The 17,163-nt window shown below is 38.5% G+C and overlaps 1 protein-coding gene across 1 annotated transcript; it reads left to right on the plus strand.

Moving 5' to 3' along the window:
• Positions 1 to 5,610: 5,610 nt before the first annotated feature.
• LOC103459645 (sodium-coupled neutral amino acid symporter 2-like) lies at positions 5,611 to 16,880 on the plus strand. Its single transcript, XM_081603962.1, has 16 exons — positions 5,611 to 5,706; positions 7,461 to 7,687; positions 7,771 to 7,852; positions 7,936 to 8,051; positions 8,677 to 8,750; positions 8,844 to 8,936; positions 9,214 to 9,289; positions 10,562 to 10,644; positions 10,729 to 10,787; positions 10,936 to 11,088; positions 13,466 to 13,545; positions 13,661 to 13,761; positions 15,676 to 15,800; positions 15,889 to 16,033; positions 16,128 to 16,225; positions 16,383 to 16,880. The coding sequence occupies exons 2-16, from the start codon at positions 7,581 to 7,583 to the stop codon at positions 16,482 to 16,484; spliced, it is 1,494 nt and encodes a 497-aa protein (XP_081460088.1). The 5' UTR covers positions 5,611 to 5,706; positions 7,461 to 7,580; the 3' UTR covers positions 16,485 to 16,880.
• Positions 16,881 to 17,163: the final 283 nt, after the last annotated feature.

Below are 17,163 nucleotides of genomic sequence, written 5' to 3' on the forward strand. Positions count from 1 at the left end.
ATGATGATGTTGGTGACAAGCTGTACCCAGGATGCGCCTGGCATGTTCTGCCTCCCATGTGGGCCCCCTGTAGGTTATATTTACTTATTATTATTATATCTAATGATTTTTACTTCATGCTTAAGTAAAAATTAAAAGCATGGTACAGTAGAACTGCTCTAAGAAGTAAATATTTATCAAAAAGTTACTGAAGTAACAGAGTAAATGTAGACTACTCACCTTTAGAGACGTGAACAAAGTGACTCTATCTAAAAGGCAGGAGACTGGACTCCTGCAGCAGGTGACTTACCTTTTGTTGCATCTGATGGACAGAGGAGGAGTCACAGGAAGAGAGATGGAGGCGGAGACTGGCACACAGCGATGTGCTGATGGATTAAAAACAGTCAAAGAGGGAAGAAAAACAATCTAACAACAAAACACAGCAACAAGTTTACATTTCTTACTGATTTAAAAAAATTGGATCAGTGAAGGCAGGTTCTGCCTCCCATGTGGGCCCCAGTAGGTCCAGGTCAGGGACCTGCTGCAACCCTCACCCTATCTGATGCTCCTTCCCTGAAGTGATGTCACAAATATGTTACAATTGTGGGAGGAACTGACTGAGTGTTAATTTCTAAATCAACACCAGACTGAGTGTTGATTTAGAAATCAACACTGGACTGGATTGCTTTTTGTTTAACTCTTTGGAAATCTTTAGTTAGTGTTAGGCAAACTAACACTCACTAACACTCATGTTGTTGAATTAACACTGTACTTTTAACATACAACACTTACACTGGAAATCTGACACTTTTGAATTATCTGTGTGGTCTCAGCCTCCTGGCGGTGTTCAGTTTGTCACCTAATGCTGAGATTGACTCAAAACCTCCCGCGATCGACGTGTTGCAGCCCTGCTCTAGCAAAGCACGAACAGTTCAGAAACAATATGAAATGGGGAAAAAGCTATTTATTAACTGATTAAGTCGTGTTTTAGATTGTTCTTGAAATACTAATCTTCTAAAAACTTAGTGGGTGCTCTCCCGGCTGCACAGTGAACCCATTGATTCTTTACAGCAGACAGCCGCTCCTCTCTTGCAGGTACTGCGTACCCCCGCTAAATCTTTTAGGGGTACGCAGTACCCGACCGTACCCGACCGTACCCGCCTACTTTCACCCCTGGGTATTCCTTGTGTCAGAATGCATATCGTCAGATCAGATCAAAATCATGTCACTTAGACTGTTTATTGGTTTGGTGCATAAGATGTACTGGCTAAGTATTTCATAAAGTTTATTCTGATGAGGCGTTTTAGATCATCAAAATGTCCTACCTGTGTTTTTTTAAGGTAGGAGATTGTCATCTGTTCTATTTAATCAAGAAGTTCTATTTTTAATGTATGCAAAGGAAGCATATCAGATTCTATTTTGAAATCTTGTTTCAATACAATCCAAATGCCAATATTTCCTTTAAGCAGCTTTTTTTGAGGTGGTAACAGTTTTCGATTAGGTAGCACCGACCGACAGATGAGGCATCGATGAGATCGGCATCAATATTAGACCGCGTGAGTGAGATCTTTTCAGTGACGGGAGGGGCTGAGTGATGACGCAGCGAGTGGAAAAATACCGGAGCGCGAGTCTTTACAGCATCACCCAGACTTGACTGAAGAGGAAGGGATGCTGAAGGACAAAAAGACCCGCAGAGGCTGATCTCTACAACGCCCCTCAGAAAATCATTAATCATTTACATTACTTCACAAAAAAAAAGTTTTAAAATCAGTGAGCCTGAGAATGATAAATTATTATTGGTACTTTGTGTTTTTGATGCTAAAATAGATGTATGTTTACAGCATCCCTTTGCCCAGGACTGACCCATGATGCTACTGCCCAGGTTTTTGTTTGCCCAGGTTAAAATGAGCCTCACACTTCCAGTGGTTTCTCATACATGAAGTAAGGGTTCTGCTCTTTACTGTCATCATAGATGGCACTTTTGTTGTCTTCATCTTTTTGAGTAGTTTCTGAAAAGTTCATCTCAGTTTTAACATCAGACTGCCTTTCACTGGACACTGAGACTTAATATTCTTAAGTATTTAAAAACGATAAAAGGTGTTTGTACACAAACAGTGTGATTCTGCTTCTGTAACAATTCTGTTATAAGATGATTCTCCAAGGATCTTTGCTAGACACCACTTCTCACTTGATGAAACATGTTGCTGAGTAAAAAATACAGATCAGAGATCAGAGAGAAACAGAAACCAAAAAGTGATTTAAGTTTACGATGTTGCAACCTACATATTCTGTGCCATGTTTCTTCTTGCTTGGTAGAGAAGAGAGTTAGTGTTTAAAGGCTGCAGTTATTGTCTCAATCAGTGTCTGGATATCACAATTTTAGTACCAGGCTTCTAGTTGATGGATATTTTACAGATTAAAAGCAAAAAAAGAAGGCAATGGATCAATGACAATGGATTTTATGTTTTCAGTTTTGTTATGTCCACTTGTCTATTTGTTCTGCCAAATGTGTATAAACTCAGAATGGTTGAGAGTCTTTTTCAGATTACACTTCCAGTCTATACCTACAAGCATCCATTATGTCAACTTATTAGCTGACAGACCCAGACAGAAGAATGAGTATTTACACCTTGGGAAGTTTTTTTATGCTTTCAGTCAAAATGGCAGACAATAAAGTCTATTGTGATCTTGGATTAGGAGACAGCCAAACATTAGATGATTTAGACAGGATGTTTTCTGTTGTCCATACTGGTTGATATGGACCACTGACTTGTCTGACCTGTTTTAAAACCTGTTTCAAGCCAGTCAGAAAAAAACCAAGTGAAAGTAAAACCTTCAGAACCGACACAAATGTCTTTTTCTTTTCAAACTATACAGAACTATACATATATTCAGTTTGATTTTGCAGCAATAACATGATTTATTTGTTGAAAAAGGTGTCACAGTTTTGTTTATATAAGATCTGGAAACGAAAGAGAAACAGCCCAGTAGTGAACATGACACTGTTCACTTCAGTAACAGAGGATGAAAGAAATGCGTCATTTTCATTTGAGCCTCATAGTTTCCTCTTATTCCAGAAAGTGACCAGAGTTCAGTTTGTTTTCTAGAAATGAACACTTTCAGGTGTTCAATTTATTCATTATCACAATAAAACTAATATCAATATAGAACAAGCTGCATACAGTCATATTATTTGTTATACGACTTATCACATATTATTGGCTTCTTTTTAAGTGCATCTCAGAATAGCTAAAACAGATTTACAATAAACTTGTAAAAGCCATTCCAGTGGGTAGAATGGCAAAAAAAAGTACGCTCAGGTAAGAGCCTCAAACTATTAATTATATTTACCTATTATTATTATATCAAATAATTTTTACTTCATGCTTCAGTAAAAATTAAAAGCATGGTACAGTAAAACTGCTCTAAGAAGTAAATATTTATCAAAAAGTTACTAAAGTAACAGAGTAAATGTAGACTACTCACCTTTAGAGACGTAAACAAAGTGAATCTATCTAAAAGGCAGGAGACTGGACTCCTGCAGCAGGTGACTTACCTTTTGTTGCATCGGCTCTGATGGACAGAGGAGGAGTCACAGGAAGAGATGGAGGCGGAGACTGGCACACAGCGATGTGCTGATGGATTAAAAACAGTCAAAGAGGGAAGAAAAACAATCTAACAACAAAAAAACAGCAAAAAGGTTACATTTCTTACTGATTTAAAAAAATTGGATCAGTGAAGGCATGTTCTGCCTCCCATGTGGGCCCCAGTAGGTCCAGGTCAGGGACCTGCTGCAACCCCCACCCTATCTGATGCTCCTTCCCTGAAGTGATGTCACAAACATGTTACAATTGTGGGAGGAACTGACTGAGTGTTAATTTAGAAATCAACACTGGACTGGATTGCTTTTTGTTTAACTCTTTAGAAATCTTTAGTGAGTGTTAGGGAAACTAACACTCACTAACACTCATGTTGTTGAATTAACACTGTGTTTTTAACATACAACACTTACACTGGAAATCTGACACTTTTGAATTATCTGTGTATGTTCTAATCATAGAATCAACACCAGTAGTTGGGAACTGTAAAAAAAAAAAAAAAAGAGTTTTTGACTATGTTGTTCAACAAGATCAAGAGTGAGGAGATAAAGTGTTCTGATGCTGATTTTTAACAACAAGGAAGATATGCAAAATTGTGGCAACGCTAATGAGTCATACAATTACACTGTGGGAAAAAGTGGTGGAAGATAAGCTCATATCAGAAGTGAGCATTTGTGAGCAGCAGTACAGTTTCATGAAAGAGCACAACAGCTGCAATGTTTGGCTTTAAAGTGCGGAGAAGTTCAGATGAAGCTCCATTACATCTTTTGTAGATTTAGAGAAAATATATGGATGTGGTGAAACATGAGGAGGTCTGTAGAGGAAAAGATGGAGCTGCATCAAGGATCTGCCCTATGCCGCCGCTTGTTTGTTCTTTCAGAGCTCAAAATGTTGAGGATGGATAGAATCTTGGAATGAGTGCTTCACAGGGACATCTGATGTTAGATGTTTGGAGATAAAGTGAGAGAAGTCAGACTGAGATGGTCTGGACATGTTTAAAGGAGAGACGATGATTATATCTTTAGAAGGATGCAGAGGTCGGAGCCACAGATTTGTATTATTCCAAATCTATCTATCAATCAATCAAATGTTATTTCTATAGCACATTTCAGCAACAAGGTAAAGTGCTTTACATCATAACAAACAACAACAGGGTGTTTTTAGTCTACATTTAAAGGAAGTCAGTATTTCAGCTGTTTCATAGTTTTCAGGAAGTTTGTTCCAGATCTGTGGTGCATAGAAGCTGAATGCTGCTTCTTCATGTTTGGTTCTGGTTCTGGATGCAGAGCAGAACCAGAAGATCTGAGAGGTCTGGAAGGTTGATACAACAACAGCAGATCTTTAATGTATTGTGGTGCTAAACCGTTCAGTGATTTATAAACTAACATCAGTATTTTAAAGTCTATTCTCTGAGCTACAGGGAGCCAGTGTAGGGACTCTCTATCTACCTGGTTTTAGTGAGAACGCGAGCAGCAGCGTTCTGGATCAGCTGCAGCTGAAGGATTGATTTATTGGACAGACCTGTGAAGACGTTGTTGCAGTAATCAATGTGACTAAAGATAAACACATGAATGAGTTTCTCTAGATCGTGCTGAGACATCAGTCCTCTAATCCTGGAGATGTTCTTCAGGTGATAGAAGGCCGACTTTGTGACTGTCTTAATGTGTCTCTGAAGGTTCAGGTCAGAGTCCATCACTACTCCCAGGTTTCGACCTGATCGCTGGTTTTTAGTTGTAATAACTGAAGCTGAGCATTGATTCTGGTTCGCTCCTCTTTAGGTCCAAAGATAATAACTTTGTTTTGTTTCTGTTCAGCTGAAGAAAGTTTTAAAATTAGATCTAAATAAGATTTAAAATTATTTTGCTTGACCTGATAAAATGAAGAAGTGTATATTTCTTACAATGAGTGTAAGAAATGTAAACTTGTTGCTGTTTTGTTGCTATTAGATTGTTTTTCTTCCCTCTTTGATTGTTTTTAATCACATCACTGTGTGCCCGTCTCCGCCTCCATCTCTTCCTGTGGCTCCTCCTCTGTCCATCAGAGCTGATGCAACAAAACGAAGTCTTTACACCTGCTCCAGGAAGTTTCCTCCCTTTTAAATACCTTCACTTTGTTCACGTCTCTAAAGGTGAGTAGTCTACATTTACTCTGTTAATTTAGTAACTTTTTGATAAATATTTACTTCTTAGAGCAGTTTTACTGTACCATGCTTTTAATTTTTACCTGAGCATTAAGTAAAAATTATTAGATAATAACTAAATAGAATTGTTAATAGTATGAGGCTCTTACCTGAACATTTTTTGCCTTCTAGACACTGGAATGGCTTTTAACAAGTTTATTGTAAATCTAGTTTTTGGCTATTCTGAGATACACTAAAAAAAAGTCGATAATATGTGATAAGTCATATATTATCACAACTTAAATGACTTGTTCTATATTGATATTAGTTTTTATTGTGATAATGACTAAATGGAGAACTTTTTACAGTTTCACATAATCCATTTCTAATCTGCGTCAGACATCCTGTTGGTTGCGCCTCATCGCCATGTTACTGAAGAGCAGCTACTATGTCAGTGAGACGTTCTGTTGGTAATTAAAGTTCAGCCTGAACACCTGAAAGTGTTCATTTCTAGAAAACAAACTGAACTCTGGTCACTTTCTGGAATAAGAGGAAACTATGAGGCTCAAATGAAAATGATGCATTTCTTTCATCCTCTGTTACTGAAGTGAACAGTGTCATGTTCACTACTGGGCTGTTTCTCTTTCGTTTCCAGATCTTATATAAGCACAACTGTGACACCTTTTTCAACAAATAAATCAAGTTATTTCTGTAATATCAAACTGAATATATGTATAGTTCTGTTTAGTTTGATAAGAAAAAGACATTTGTGTCGGTTCTGCAGGTTTTACTTTCAGTTGGTTTTTTTCTGACTGGCTTGAAACAGGTTTTAAAACAGGTCAGACGAGTCAGTGGTCCATATCAAAGAGTATGAACAACAGACTGTCACAATAGCTCAGTGTTTCTCAACCCTGGTCCTCACTGCCCCCCTGTTCTGTATGTTTTAGGTATTTCCCTTCTGCTACAGACCTGAATTGTATCTCTGGGTGATTAACAGGTTTCTGCAGTACTTGATGGTCATGCAATCATTTGAATCAGCTGTTCTGGAATAGAGGCACATCTAAAACATGCAGAGCAGGAGGGCGGTGAGGACCAGGGTGGAGAAACACGTTGCTAGACTCTTTTGTTGTCTGTCATGTTGACTGACAGCCTAAAAAAAACTTCCCATGGTGTAAATACTCATTCTTCTGTCTGGGTCTGTCAGCTAATAAGTTGACATAATGGATTGTAGGTATAGACTGAAAGTGTAATCTGAAAAACACTCTCAACCATTCTGAGTTTATACACATTTGGCAGAACAAATAGACAAGTGGACATAATAAAACTGAAAATATAAAAATATAGATCTGCCTTCTTTTTTTTTTTGCTTTTCATCTGTAAAATATCCATCAACTAAAAGCCTGGTACTATATCATTTTTAAATATTTTATATGTTTAAGTCTCAGTGTCCAGTGAAAGGCAGTCTGATGTTAAAACTGAGATGAACTTTTCAGACACTACTCAAAAAGATGAAGACAACAAAAGTGCCATCTATGATGACAGTAAAGAGCAGCCCCGTTATTTTACGTGTGAGAAACTGCTGGAAGTGTGAGGCTCATTTTAACTTATGCTGACAAAACTAAACTGTACATCCTGTCAACACATTAAACATAAAATTGTCTTTTCTGTGAAAAAAAACTCAAGAAAAGGGAAAGAAACTGAACAGGAAAGTTTCTGTTTTTATTCCACCTGTAATCAGTTTTCTTTCTGGGACTCCCTGACAGTTTCTACACAACACCAGGGTGATTCTTCTAGTGGTGGGATTCCCTTCAACTTGACCAACAACAACCTGGGCAGTAGGTTTTTGTTGATCCCATAGCCAGGGGTCAGTCCTTGGCCATGGGATGGGTTCTAGAATTGAGATGAAAAGCCTGAACGCTTCTCAAGACGACGACAGCTGCAGCTCCAACAGCAACGACTCTGACTTTCTCAAGAGGATAACTCTCAATGAGTGAGGCTCGTTTTTAACATGTCTTCACACAAAAAAATAAAAGTTTATCATCTCATTTAACACGTTTCTTTCTTCTATTAAAGGCAATACCCTGATGCAGATCCAGAGAGTCAAAGCTTCCTCTCTGATCATAACCCAAGCAAGAAGAAGTATGAAGCTGAAAAAGTAAGTTCGAGTTTAGTCACTTTTATTCCACAAGGTAGTTTTTTTTCTGCTATTTTTTTCAAATTCTGTTTTCTCGTCTTCAGCACCAGGGCAGTGCCTCCTTCGGCATGTCCGTCTTCAACCTGGGCAACGCCATCATGGGCAGCGGCATCCTGGGTCTGTCCTTCGCCATGGCCAACACCGGCATCGCCCTGTTTGTGTAAGAACTTTTCCATCATTATCCTGATTCGGCTGAGCGACGTTCAGACAAGTGTTGTTTTAAGGTCTCAGGCTATGATATTCCTAAGATCAGCAATAAATGTTTAACTATGCTGTTCATATTGACTTGCAAACAAAGAAGAAAAATCTCACCTCCGAAGTAATGTGATGTTCCCTGGTTGTCTAAGCTCCTGTAAAAGACCATCTGGAAAAAATGTGTTTTTCGCTGGAAGAAAGTTATTGGAGTTATGTTGCCTGTGACAGACTGGCGACCTGTCCAGGGTGTACCCTGCCTCTCGCCCGAAACGATAGCTGGAGACTGGCACCAGCAACCCTCCCGACCCCACTAAGGGACAAGGGTGCAAGAAAATGGATGGATGGATGGAGTTATGTTGCAAATACGCCCCCTGGTGGCTGTTCAGTGTATCATGTTTTTGAGAAATATTTTGTTAGTGACTAAAAAGGTTTCTGTCAGCAAAAGTCATTATTCCAATTAGTTATTACTGTGCCTATTGCACAACTTGTATCATTTGGCACCAAAAGACCCATCAAGCTTATAGTTTTTATTTATTTATTGACAATAATCACAAGTCATCTACAACCTTTTCTCTCTCTTGTGTTTACAGGATTCTCCTGGTTTCCGTTGCCATTTTCTCCTTGTATTCTGTCCACTTGTTGTTGAAGACAGCCAATGAAGCAGGTGAAGCAGCAGCTCTGACTTTCCAGCAACTTTTTATGTTTGATCACATTTAAATGTCAAGACTTAAAACTCTTTTTTTTCCTCTTTTTCCAGGTGCTCTTGTTTATGAGTCACTGGGTTACAAAGCTTTTGGGATCCCAGGCAAACTGGCTGCTTCCTGCTCCATCACCATGCAGAACATTGGAGGTGAGAGACTGACCTTTAAGTATAACAGCTACATATTGTAATTGTGATGCTTACATTCATCATTGCTTCTCTGTGTCCAAATTGGGAGTACAGGCAGAATTAGATAGTTTTCACATTATTATTATTATTTCTGAGTGTCCTGTGACTTTTTTGTATCTCTCAAAATATCAGAAATGACTCTTTTTCTAAATGTGTAAATTTATGCTAGGGATGTTGCTAACTTCAGTGTTGTTGTTTTTTTATTATTTTATTTTCTTCTTCTTTATCTTTCATGCAGCCATGTCAAGCTACCTCTACATTATCAAATATGAACTCCCCATTGTTATTCAGTCCCTTACTGGAGCAAATGATGGGTAAGTAGTTAAATATTTGGTCATTTTAACAACTAACAAAGAAATAGCAGAATTGGTTCTTATTAATTACATGGTTGCTGTTCATTTCACCATTAATACCTTTATAGGTTTTGGTATTTGAGTTGAAATTTCGAGTACAAAATCAAAGTAGTCTATAATGTGACATTCTATAATTGTGCTGCTCAACGTGGCAGCATGTTGGAATTGCTCTGTTAATTATATTCTGATTTTATCTTCTTAAAAACTTTAATTGCTTTATTTCTGGCAGAAAATTAGTTATTTATGACCAAACTTGAACCCAACTAAAGCATAAAAGAGGAGAGAGAAGAACATTCAAACACCAATTCAAGTTTTCATATTGGTGGGTGCCTAATAATTAGTCTTTTGTAGCTTAGAAATACCTGGACAACAAATACACAAAAAATGTTAACTATATTGATGTAATAATAAAAAAAGCAACAGTCTCACAAAGAAAATAAAAAAGCAGTGCAGCTTGGAGAGAATGTCAAATGAATAAGGATGGCTGTCTTATTCCATGCATAGCACCAGTCAATATAGATGGGTTATGCCTATTGGTCTCCTGAAAAACGATCAAAATCCAGATATGTTTTTTCAGTCATAGAAAGCCTCCCTGATTCTCTGGACAGAACATGAAAAGTGGACATGTCCAGGGTGACAAAGACATTTGATCACTATTGGAATTCATTTTTATTCACAAACTGATCAGGACCAATTACTAAGCATTCCTTGTGTTGGAGACGTCTCTTCCAAACCCCCGTAAAACAAGGCTGTTGTTAATTGCCTTCCTGTTTTATACTTGTTAATGATTTTTTTCCTATGATATTGTATTGCTGTGTTGGTTTAAGTCTGCCACATATTAGAGATTGTCTGGTTCCAGAAGAATTGAATTCATTGGCTAACTTTTCTGCCAATCTCTTCTCCCTCTCTGCCTCCTGCTTCTTTTCTTCTTCATTGATTTCCTCATTCAAACCCCTTTTGCAGTCACACAGGGCCCAAAGCAACATTTCCTTTACTAGCTTGAGGTTAGCCTGAACACACTGTTGAGTTTTACAACCTTTTGTGAAAAATTGGTGGTCAGGTCTGAATCTGGAGAGTGACCCGACCTCCTCTGAAGCTGAAAAGTCAAGACAAGTGCAAAAATTTTCATTTTGAGTGTTCAAACTAATTAATTACATTTTATTAATTACATTTTCTCAACAGATTGTGTAACAAATATTATTCTATCAATTTAAAGATGTATTTGTGTTTCAGTGAATGGTTCATCAATGGAGATTACCTTGTGATTCTGGTCTCGATTATTATTATCTTACCTCTTTCACTGCTCAGGAACTTGGGTAAGGATGTATTTCCTAAGTAATAATAAAAGTTTGAAGAATCAGCTTTAAAAACAAAAATAATTTTTTATCTTACCTCACTAGGTTACCTTGGTTACACCAGTGGTCTCTCTCTGCTCTGCATGGTGTTCTTTCTGATTGTGGTGAGTACAACCCCACCTTCTTTTATTTCTGCTGCAAGTTAGATTTAGTCAATCGTTTCATTAAAGTTTTCAAATCACTACTTATTTAGTTTTTTGAATGTTGTAAAAAAATATAGCATAGTCCAAACACATATTTCCTTTTATGCAGGTGATCATTAAGAAGTTCCAGACGCCATGCCCTCTGCCTGTTCCTGACGCTGGAAATGAAACCATTCATATGTTCAACATCACCCCCCACAACGTCAACTTCACTACAGATAATGACACTTGCCAGCCTAAATCCTTTGTCTTCAACTCACAGGTAAAGAAATGGAGGTTGAGACAAATGGAGGTATGAGACAAGCGTCTCAGTGAAGACAGACCCAATCTCATCCTGCTTGCTCTGTTTTTGTGTTGCTTTATTGGGGCCTTTCTTTACACATCCTCTAGAAATTATGGATCTGGTCAACCGATCTCTCAATGCAATTGATTAAATTTTCTCGACAAGAAGGCTGGGCACAGGAGAGCCCAGTGGGATTCACCCTGGATTTATTCATGATAACAGGATTTCTGCTGTTTGGAGCTTGCGGATTCCTGGATTATTGACAAATTTGTGACAGATTTGGCTAAGCTAGCGAACATTAGGTGTATGTTGTGGGACAGAGACGCAAGTTGGATGCAAGTCTGGCTGAGACTAGCATCCCAACTGAGGAATAAAAAATTCACAACAGGGATGGAATCGATCTAGAATTTGCTAGCTTTGGTTCAGTGGAAGGTTCACACTAATTTGGATGATTGGGATAAACCATCAGTGACATACCTGTTATAGACTCTAGGACAGACAGAGATTCTAAGTCTGCCTATTCTAAAAAGTATTTGTTATTTTGAATCTGGCTCCCTGTGACCTTCTGGTTACTGTGAATCTCTTGGAGGTCATGTCAATAAACTGCTCCTTCCCATCTCCTCACCCTCCCTCCTGGGGAAGCTTATGGCTGAACTCTCAAGGACTCGCTTTTGATTATTCCACCTTTATCAAAGACTTTATTTGGGAGATCAGGCTGTGAGACATGGGCTGATCTGCAAACATGTCATAGTTACAAACACACACTCCCCGACCGCAACGCCTTTGCCAGCATGTCTTTGTTTTTGTCTTGCCATATGTGCCATATCCTACCCAATGTTGTCTTCTCATCCTACTCATCAGTTATTAGGCCCGAGGCCTATCGTAATCGCAGCATTTCTTATTCTTGTTGTTGTTTTTCTTATTATTATTTTTCCGTCACTTCGCGAGGCTGTTTGGGGGCTTTACCATATTCAAAAACTCACCAAGCTTCACCCAAAACTGTCCCCCGACGAAAATTTTCGGATTCTGGTGGAATCGGAAGTGGGAGTGGCCAAACAGCTCTACAGCCCCTCCCCCCCAAAAAAGTGAGTTGGGGGAAACCGTAGGTCGTAGAGATCTGAAATTTAGTATGTCGGTAGATCTCCCCAAATTAAGAAAAAAAGTCTCTTGGAGCTACCCCCTAAAATGCTCAGGGAGGCGGCCATTTTGGGTTAAAGGTCAAATTTTGGCCATTTTTTCATTTTACTCACGTCAAACTTTAACAAACTCCTCCTAGGGACTTTGACCTATCGGCTTCATGTTTGGTCAGGATGCAGTTAAGGGGTCTGTCATTCAAAGTTATCAAAATGGTGAGTTTTCGTACATGTTTAGGGGGCTTTCCGGGGCGCCGAATTTGGTGTACTCGCCACAGAAACCAACCGCTACAACTTTCACATGGAAAGGTCAATTGGCACCAAACTTGGTATGAGGGATCCTGGTTGGATGCCTGACGATCCTATGTCATCATAGTCTGACCTCACATAAGCCCCGCCCCCTCAGTACAAAAAGTGACCTTTTTTACTGGGAAAGATCCAATTGTGGCTCTCTTGACCTAATCTAGATGATCTTGGGTCAGATGACTGATAACAAGTTGGTCTCACTTGCTTTAAAGCGCCAACAGTTTCCTGTGTAGGGCGTGGCCAAGCCTCAAATCTGGCCATTCGCCATAAAACATCAAGACTGGGGGAACTGCGCCAGAGCGTCAGCGGTGTCGAGAGAGTGATGGTGCAGGAACCCCCACGGTGGCAAATAGGCCGGAGCGGAGCTGAGCTGCAAGGGCCTCCAACGCCGCTTGCGGCTTTAATTATTTAGATTATTACTTGTCAGAAACTGTGGAGTATTCACTTTTAATCCAGAAAAGGGATTGGAACAAACTTGGAATCCAGAGAGCCTAGTTTGTTAGTCACTCTTTATCTTATTGTTTAGAAACTGTAGAGTGCTCACTATTTAGAGAAGAAGTTTAGAGGATACTTACTTACTTACACTTATTTAGCAACCAAAAACAGCAATTAAAACAAACTTAGAATCCAGAAAAGCTGCCTTAGCAACTATGTTTTAGACTCCTTTTCTTCCAAAATAGAAAGAGAGTTTCTAGTTAATAATATTTTGGATCAACATAATTTTATTTTTCTTCTTTTGCTCTTTCCTTAGGTTTGTTATATTGTTTGTATTTCCTTTTACTTTATGTAAAGCACTTTGAATTACCTTGTTGCTGAAAATGTGCTGTTTAAATAAAGTTAATTTAACTTACCTTATGAATATTTTCAATAACACTCATAGTATCACTTCTAATCTTTGTATTTTTCCATCTCTCCAGACTGTCTATGCTGTACCCATCCTCACTTTTGCCTTTGTGGGCCATCCTACTATCCTACCCATGTATGAGGAGCTCAAAGAGTAAGTGTTGCTGCATGGATTTAACTCAAAGTACTTTGAGGTTTAAACTAAACCAGTATTGTATTTCTTTAAAGTTTGGTCTGGTGCCTAAATAAAACTCTCCTTCCCTGAACAGCCGCTCACGCCGAAAGATGCAGAATGTGGCCAACGTTTCCTTCCTGGCCATGTTCATCATGTACCTGCTGACCGCCCTCTTTGGATACCTCACCTTCAACAGTAAGATATACAATAAGATTTAAAAACAACAACGTGGTAGCTTTAGATTGTTAGCAGTATTGAGATGTTGTCAAGATCCGTGTTAGTGTTGGACCCAGCAGGTTGAGACATTAAGTAGATTTTGCAGATTTAATGAAGAAGACCTGAACAAAAAAAAAACACAGGAATTACAGGATTATTTAAATCCTGTTAAACAACAGGATTTAACAGGAGGATCCAGCAAGGAGTGTGATTAGCAGATAGTTATGTAACCGTTCTGTGTTCATCTCAGGTCCAGTAGGTTGACGTCACAACAGACACATTCAGGTTGATTGTATTTATTCTAACAAAGAGGAAATCAAGTTGGTGGTTATACACCTCTCTATGAGCTGCCACCTTATCGTGATGGAGGGGTTTGAGGGTCCCAGTGATCCTAGGACAGGGGTGGGCAATCCTGGTCCTCAAGGGCCAGTGTCCTGCAACTCTTAGATGTCTCTCTGGTCCATCACACTTGAATTCAACAGCTGAATCCCCTCCTAAGTGCAGTCAGGTTCTCAAGAGTCCTGCTAACGACGTCATTATTTGACTCAGGTGTGTTGAAGTAGAGATGCATCTAAAAGTTGCAGGAGACACAGCCTCAAGGACTGGAGTTGCCCACCCCTGTCCTAGGAGCTGTGCTGTCTGGGGCTTGATGCTCCTGGTAGGATCACCCAAGGCAGACAGGTCCTAGATGAAGAACCAGACTAAGTGCAACCTGAAGACCCCTTACGATGAGAAATAATGTTGGATTTAGTGTTCCCTAGCCCAGACGCGGGTCACCGGGGCCCAGTGGGCGCAACTACACATTATTCAGGTGGATGCGAAAACATAGATCGGCGCCCCCCCCCCAGGGAAACATAATCGGTGTGCCACCCCCTCCAGACGGGGTTTTGGTTATATATATATATATATATATATATATATATATATATATATATATATATATATATATATATATATATATATATATATATATATATATATATATATATATATAACATGCAGGTGTGAAGGGAAAGAGCAGAAGGCAGGCTGAGGAGATTATAGACATTCAGGCTACCACAGATTTAGCTCAAAGTTTTAAGTCCAATCATTTAATTTTATTGTTTATATACAATTATTGGGACCACAGTGTACGTTTTTTTCCACTACAGAGAAAAATGTACATATATTTATTTGTTTAATATGTGATGACACAATGTGAATTCTCCATTCAGCTTGTTGAATATAATGTAAACCAAAAGAAAATAAAATACAATTGAATACGCCATCATTAACGTTTAAAACCTTAAGGGTAAGAATGGATTATGATGGCAATTTTTTTATGCTGGATAACTTTAATCCAGCCCTGTTTGGCCGGTCCATTTGGAACCACAACTCTCGAGGTTCCAGGGAGCGAGGTGGGACTGAAGAGCTAATGCAACAACCCTGGGTCCGGGTTTGAAGCTGTGCTGGTTTGTGTCCAGGAGAGGTTAATGATAATTCCTACTTCTCCTCAGTACTTTGATCTTCAATCAGTACTTTGAAGGACGTGAAAATGTAAATATTTAGAAGGTGTCAAATCATTTAAGATAGATTTTCTTCTTTTAGTTGGCTTTTAATCTGATTGTAGGTATGACACTGTCTGAGTGGGGTAATGGGTGGGCAACAGTACAACAGCTCCAGAGAGTTGTTCACTATGACTCTGTTTCCTTCTCTGGAATAAACAAAAATTAAATTTTCCATGTAGAAAACATTGAGGATACTGTTTTAGGTATAGTACACACCCTGGTTTTATGTGTTAGCATTTAATGTTTAATAATTACATATAATTGTAGCTGAGTTGTCGTTAAATCAAACTGTTCTTAGCCATAAGAAGTAAGTAAATGGAGTGATCTCTGTCATATTTCTGTTCAGTCCATGTGGGACCTGAGCTGCTCCACACCTACTCAAACTACTACAAGTACGATATTCTCCTGCTGGTTGTTCGCCTGGCTGTGTTGGCCGCTGTCACACTCACAGTTCCTGTGCTGCTCTTCCCTGTAAGTATTGAGGATCTATTGTTAATGATCCAGTCAGTCACTAAAACTATGAAGTCCATTGAGCTAATCTTTGTCTGGTTCTGAACAGATTCGTACCTCAGTCGGCCACCTGCTGTTCCCAGGAAAAGACTTCAGCTGGATCCGTCACACTATCATCACCCTGATCCTGCTAGCAGGAACCAACATTCTGGCCATCTTTGTTCCCAGCATCAGAGATATTTTTGGCTTTATTGGTAAGTAACTCCACATGTTAATATGTATCATCATCTTTCTAACAATGCATTATTGACCTTTTCGGATTAACTTTACAATTATTCCTCATTCCAGGTGCCTTTGCTGCTACAATGCTGATCTTCATCCTGCCCTCAGCTTTCTATCTCAGACTGGTTAAGAAGGAGTCATTCAAATCCATGCAGAAGATTGGAGTAAGACATTATTAAACATTTATGTCTCTTATTCTACACATCTGATGCCAAAAACATTTTAAGTTGTAGTAAAAGGAAAGCTTTATGAATGGATCTATGAAGTTATTCACAAACTGAAACTATGCAGTATTAAGTGTGAAATGATTTCTTCCACCAGGCTACGATGTTCCTGATATTAGGATTTATTGTCATGTTTGGCTGCATGACTCTTATCATCTACGACTGGATCGTGAACTCTATGAAAGACCAAGGTCACTGAGGCTCCAGCTCTTTTGTTACTAGAGAGGAACTGAATTCATTTTCTTTTTTTCAACTTTTATTTTAAAGTTGTTGTTTTTTTACTGTACCAAATATGTCCTAAAAAGTACATATTATTTGTATTTTTTCATGTAAGTCAAACCTATTTAATATTCCTCCTAATGTCCTGTGACTTTCCACAGAGGTGCTAAGCTGTCAAGACACTAAATGCTGCAGTTTATGCAGTACTGCTTGTATATTAAAAAGATTCATATATTTTTAATTCAACTTTTTTGAAAACATTGTAAACAGAAATATTTTTGTAACGTCAAATCAATCATTTTCTTATGAGCGTTTGGTTTGATGTATTATATTCAATGTAAAAAATGTTTAAATAAAATGTTGTATTGAACCTCGATTCTCTGTGTTCATCATGTCTGATGTTGGTCTTTATTTTCAAATGTTGGGTTTCCGTAATGAGGAAGACACGTCTGATTACCAAATAATATTCTAAATGGGAATATTTTAGCAGTAGCTCCAATCTCAACCTTTAAAGTTTAATTTTTTTATTTTTGTTATCTCAAAAAACTTTATAAAACACTTTCAGTTTATTTCCAGTCATTTAGAACTTTGGTCAACATTCATGTCACTCCTGAGCAGAGGAACCAAACACGCGATAAATGATAATATTGTTTTGAAAC

The sequence above is a fragment of the Poecilia reticulata genome, chromosome 23 (assembly GCF_904066995.2).
Source record: "Poecilia reticulata chromosome 23, P_reticulata-male-v2, whole genome shotgun sequence".
NCBI classification, from domain to species: Eukaryota; Metazoa; Chordata; class Actinopteri; order Cyprinodontiformes; family Poeciliidae; genus Poecilia; species Poecilia reticulata.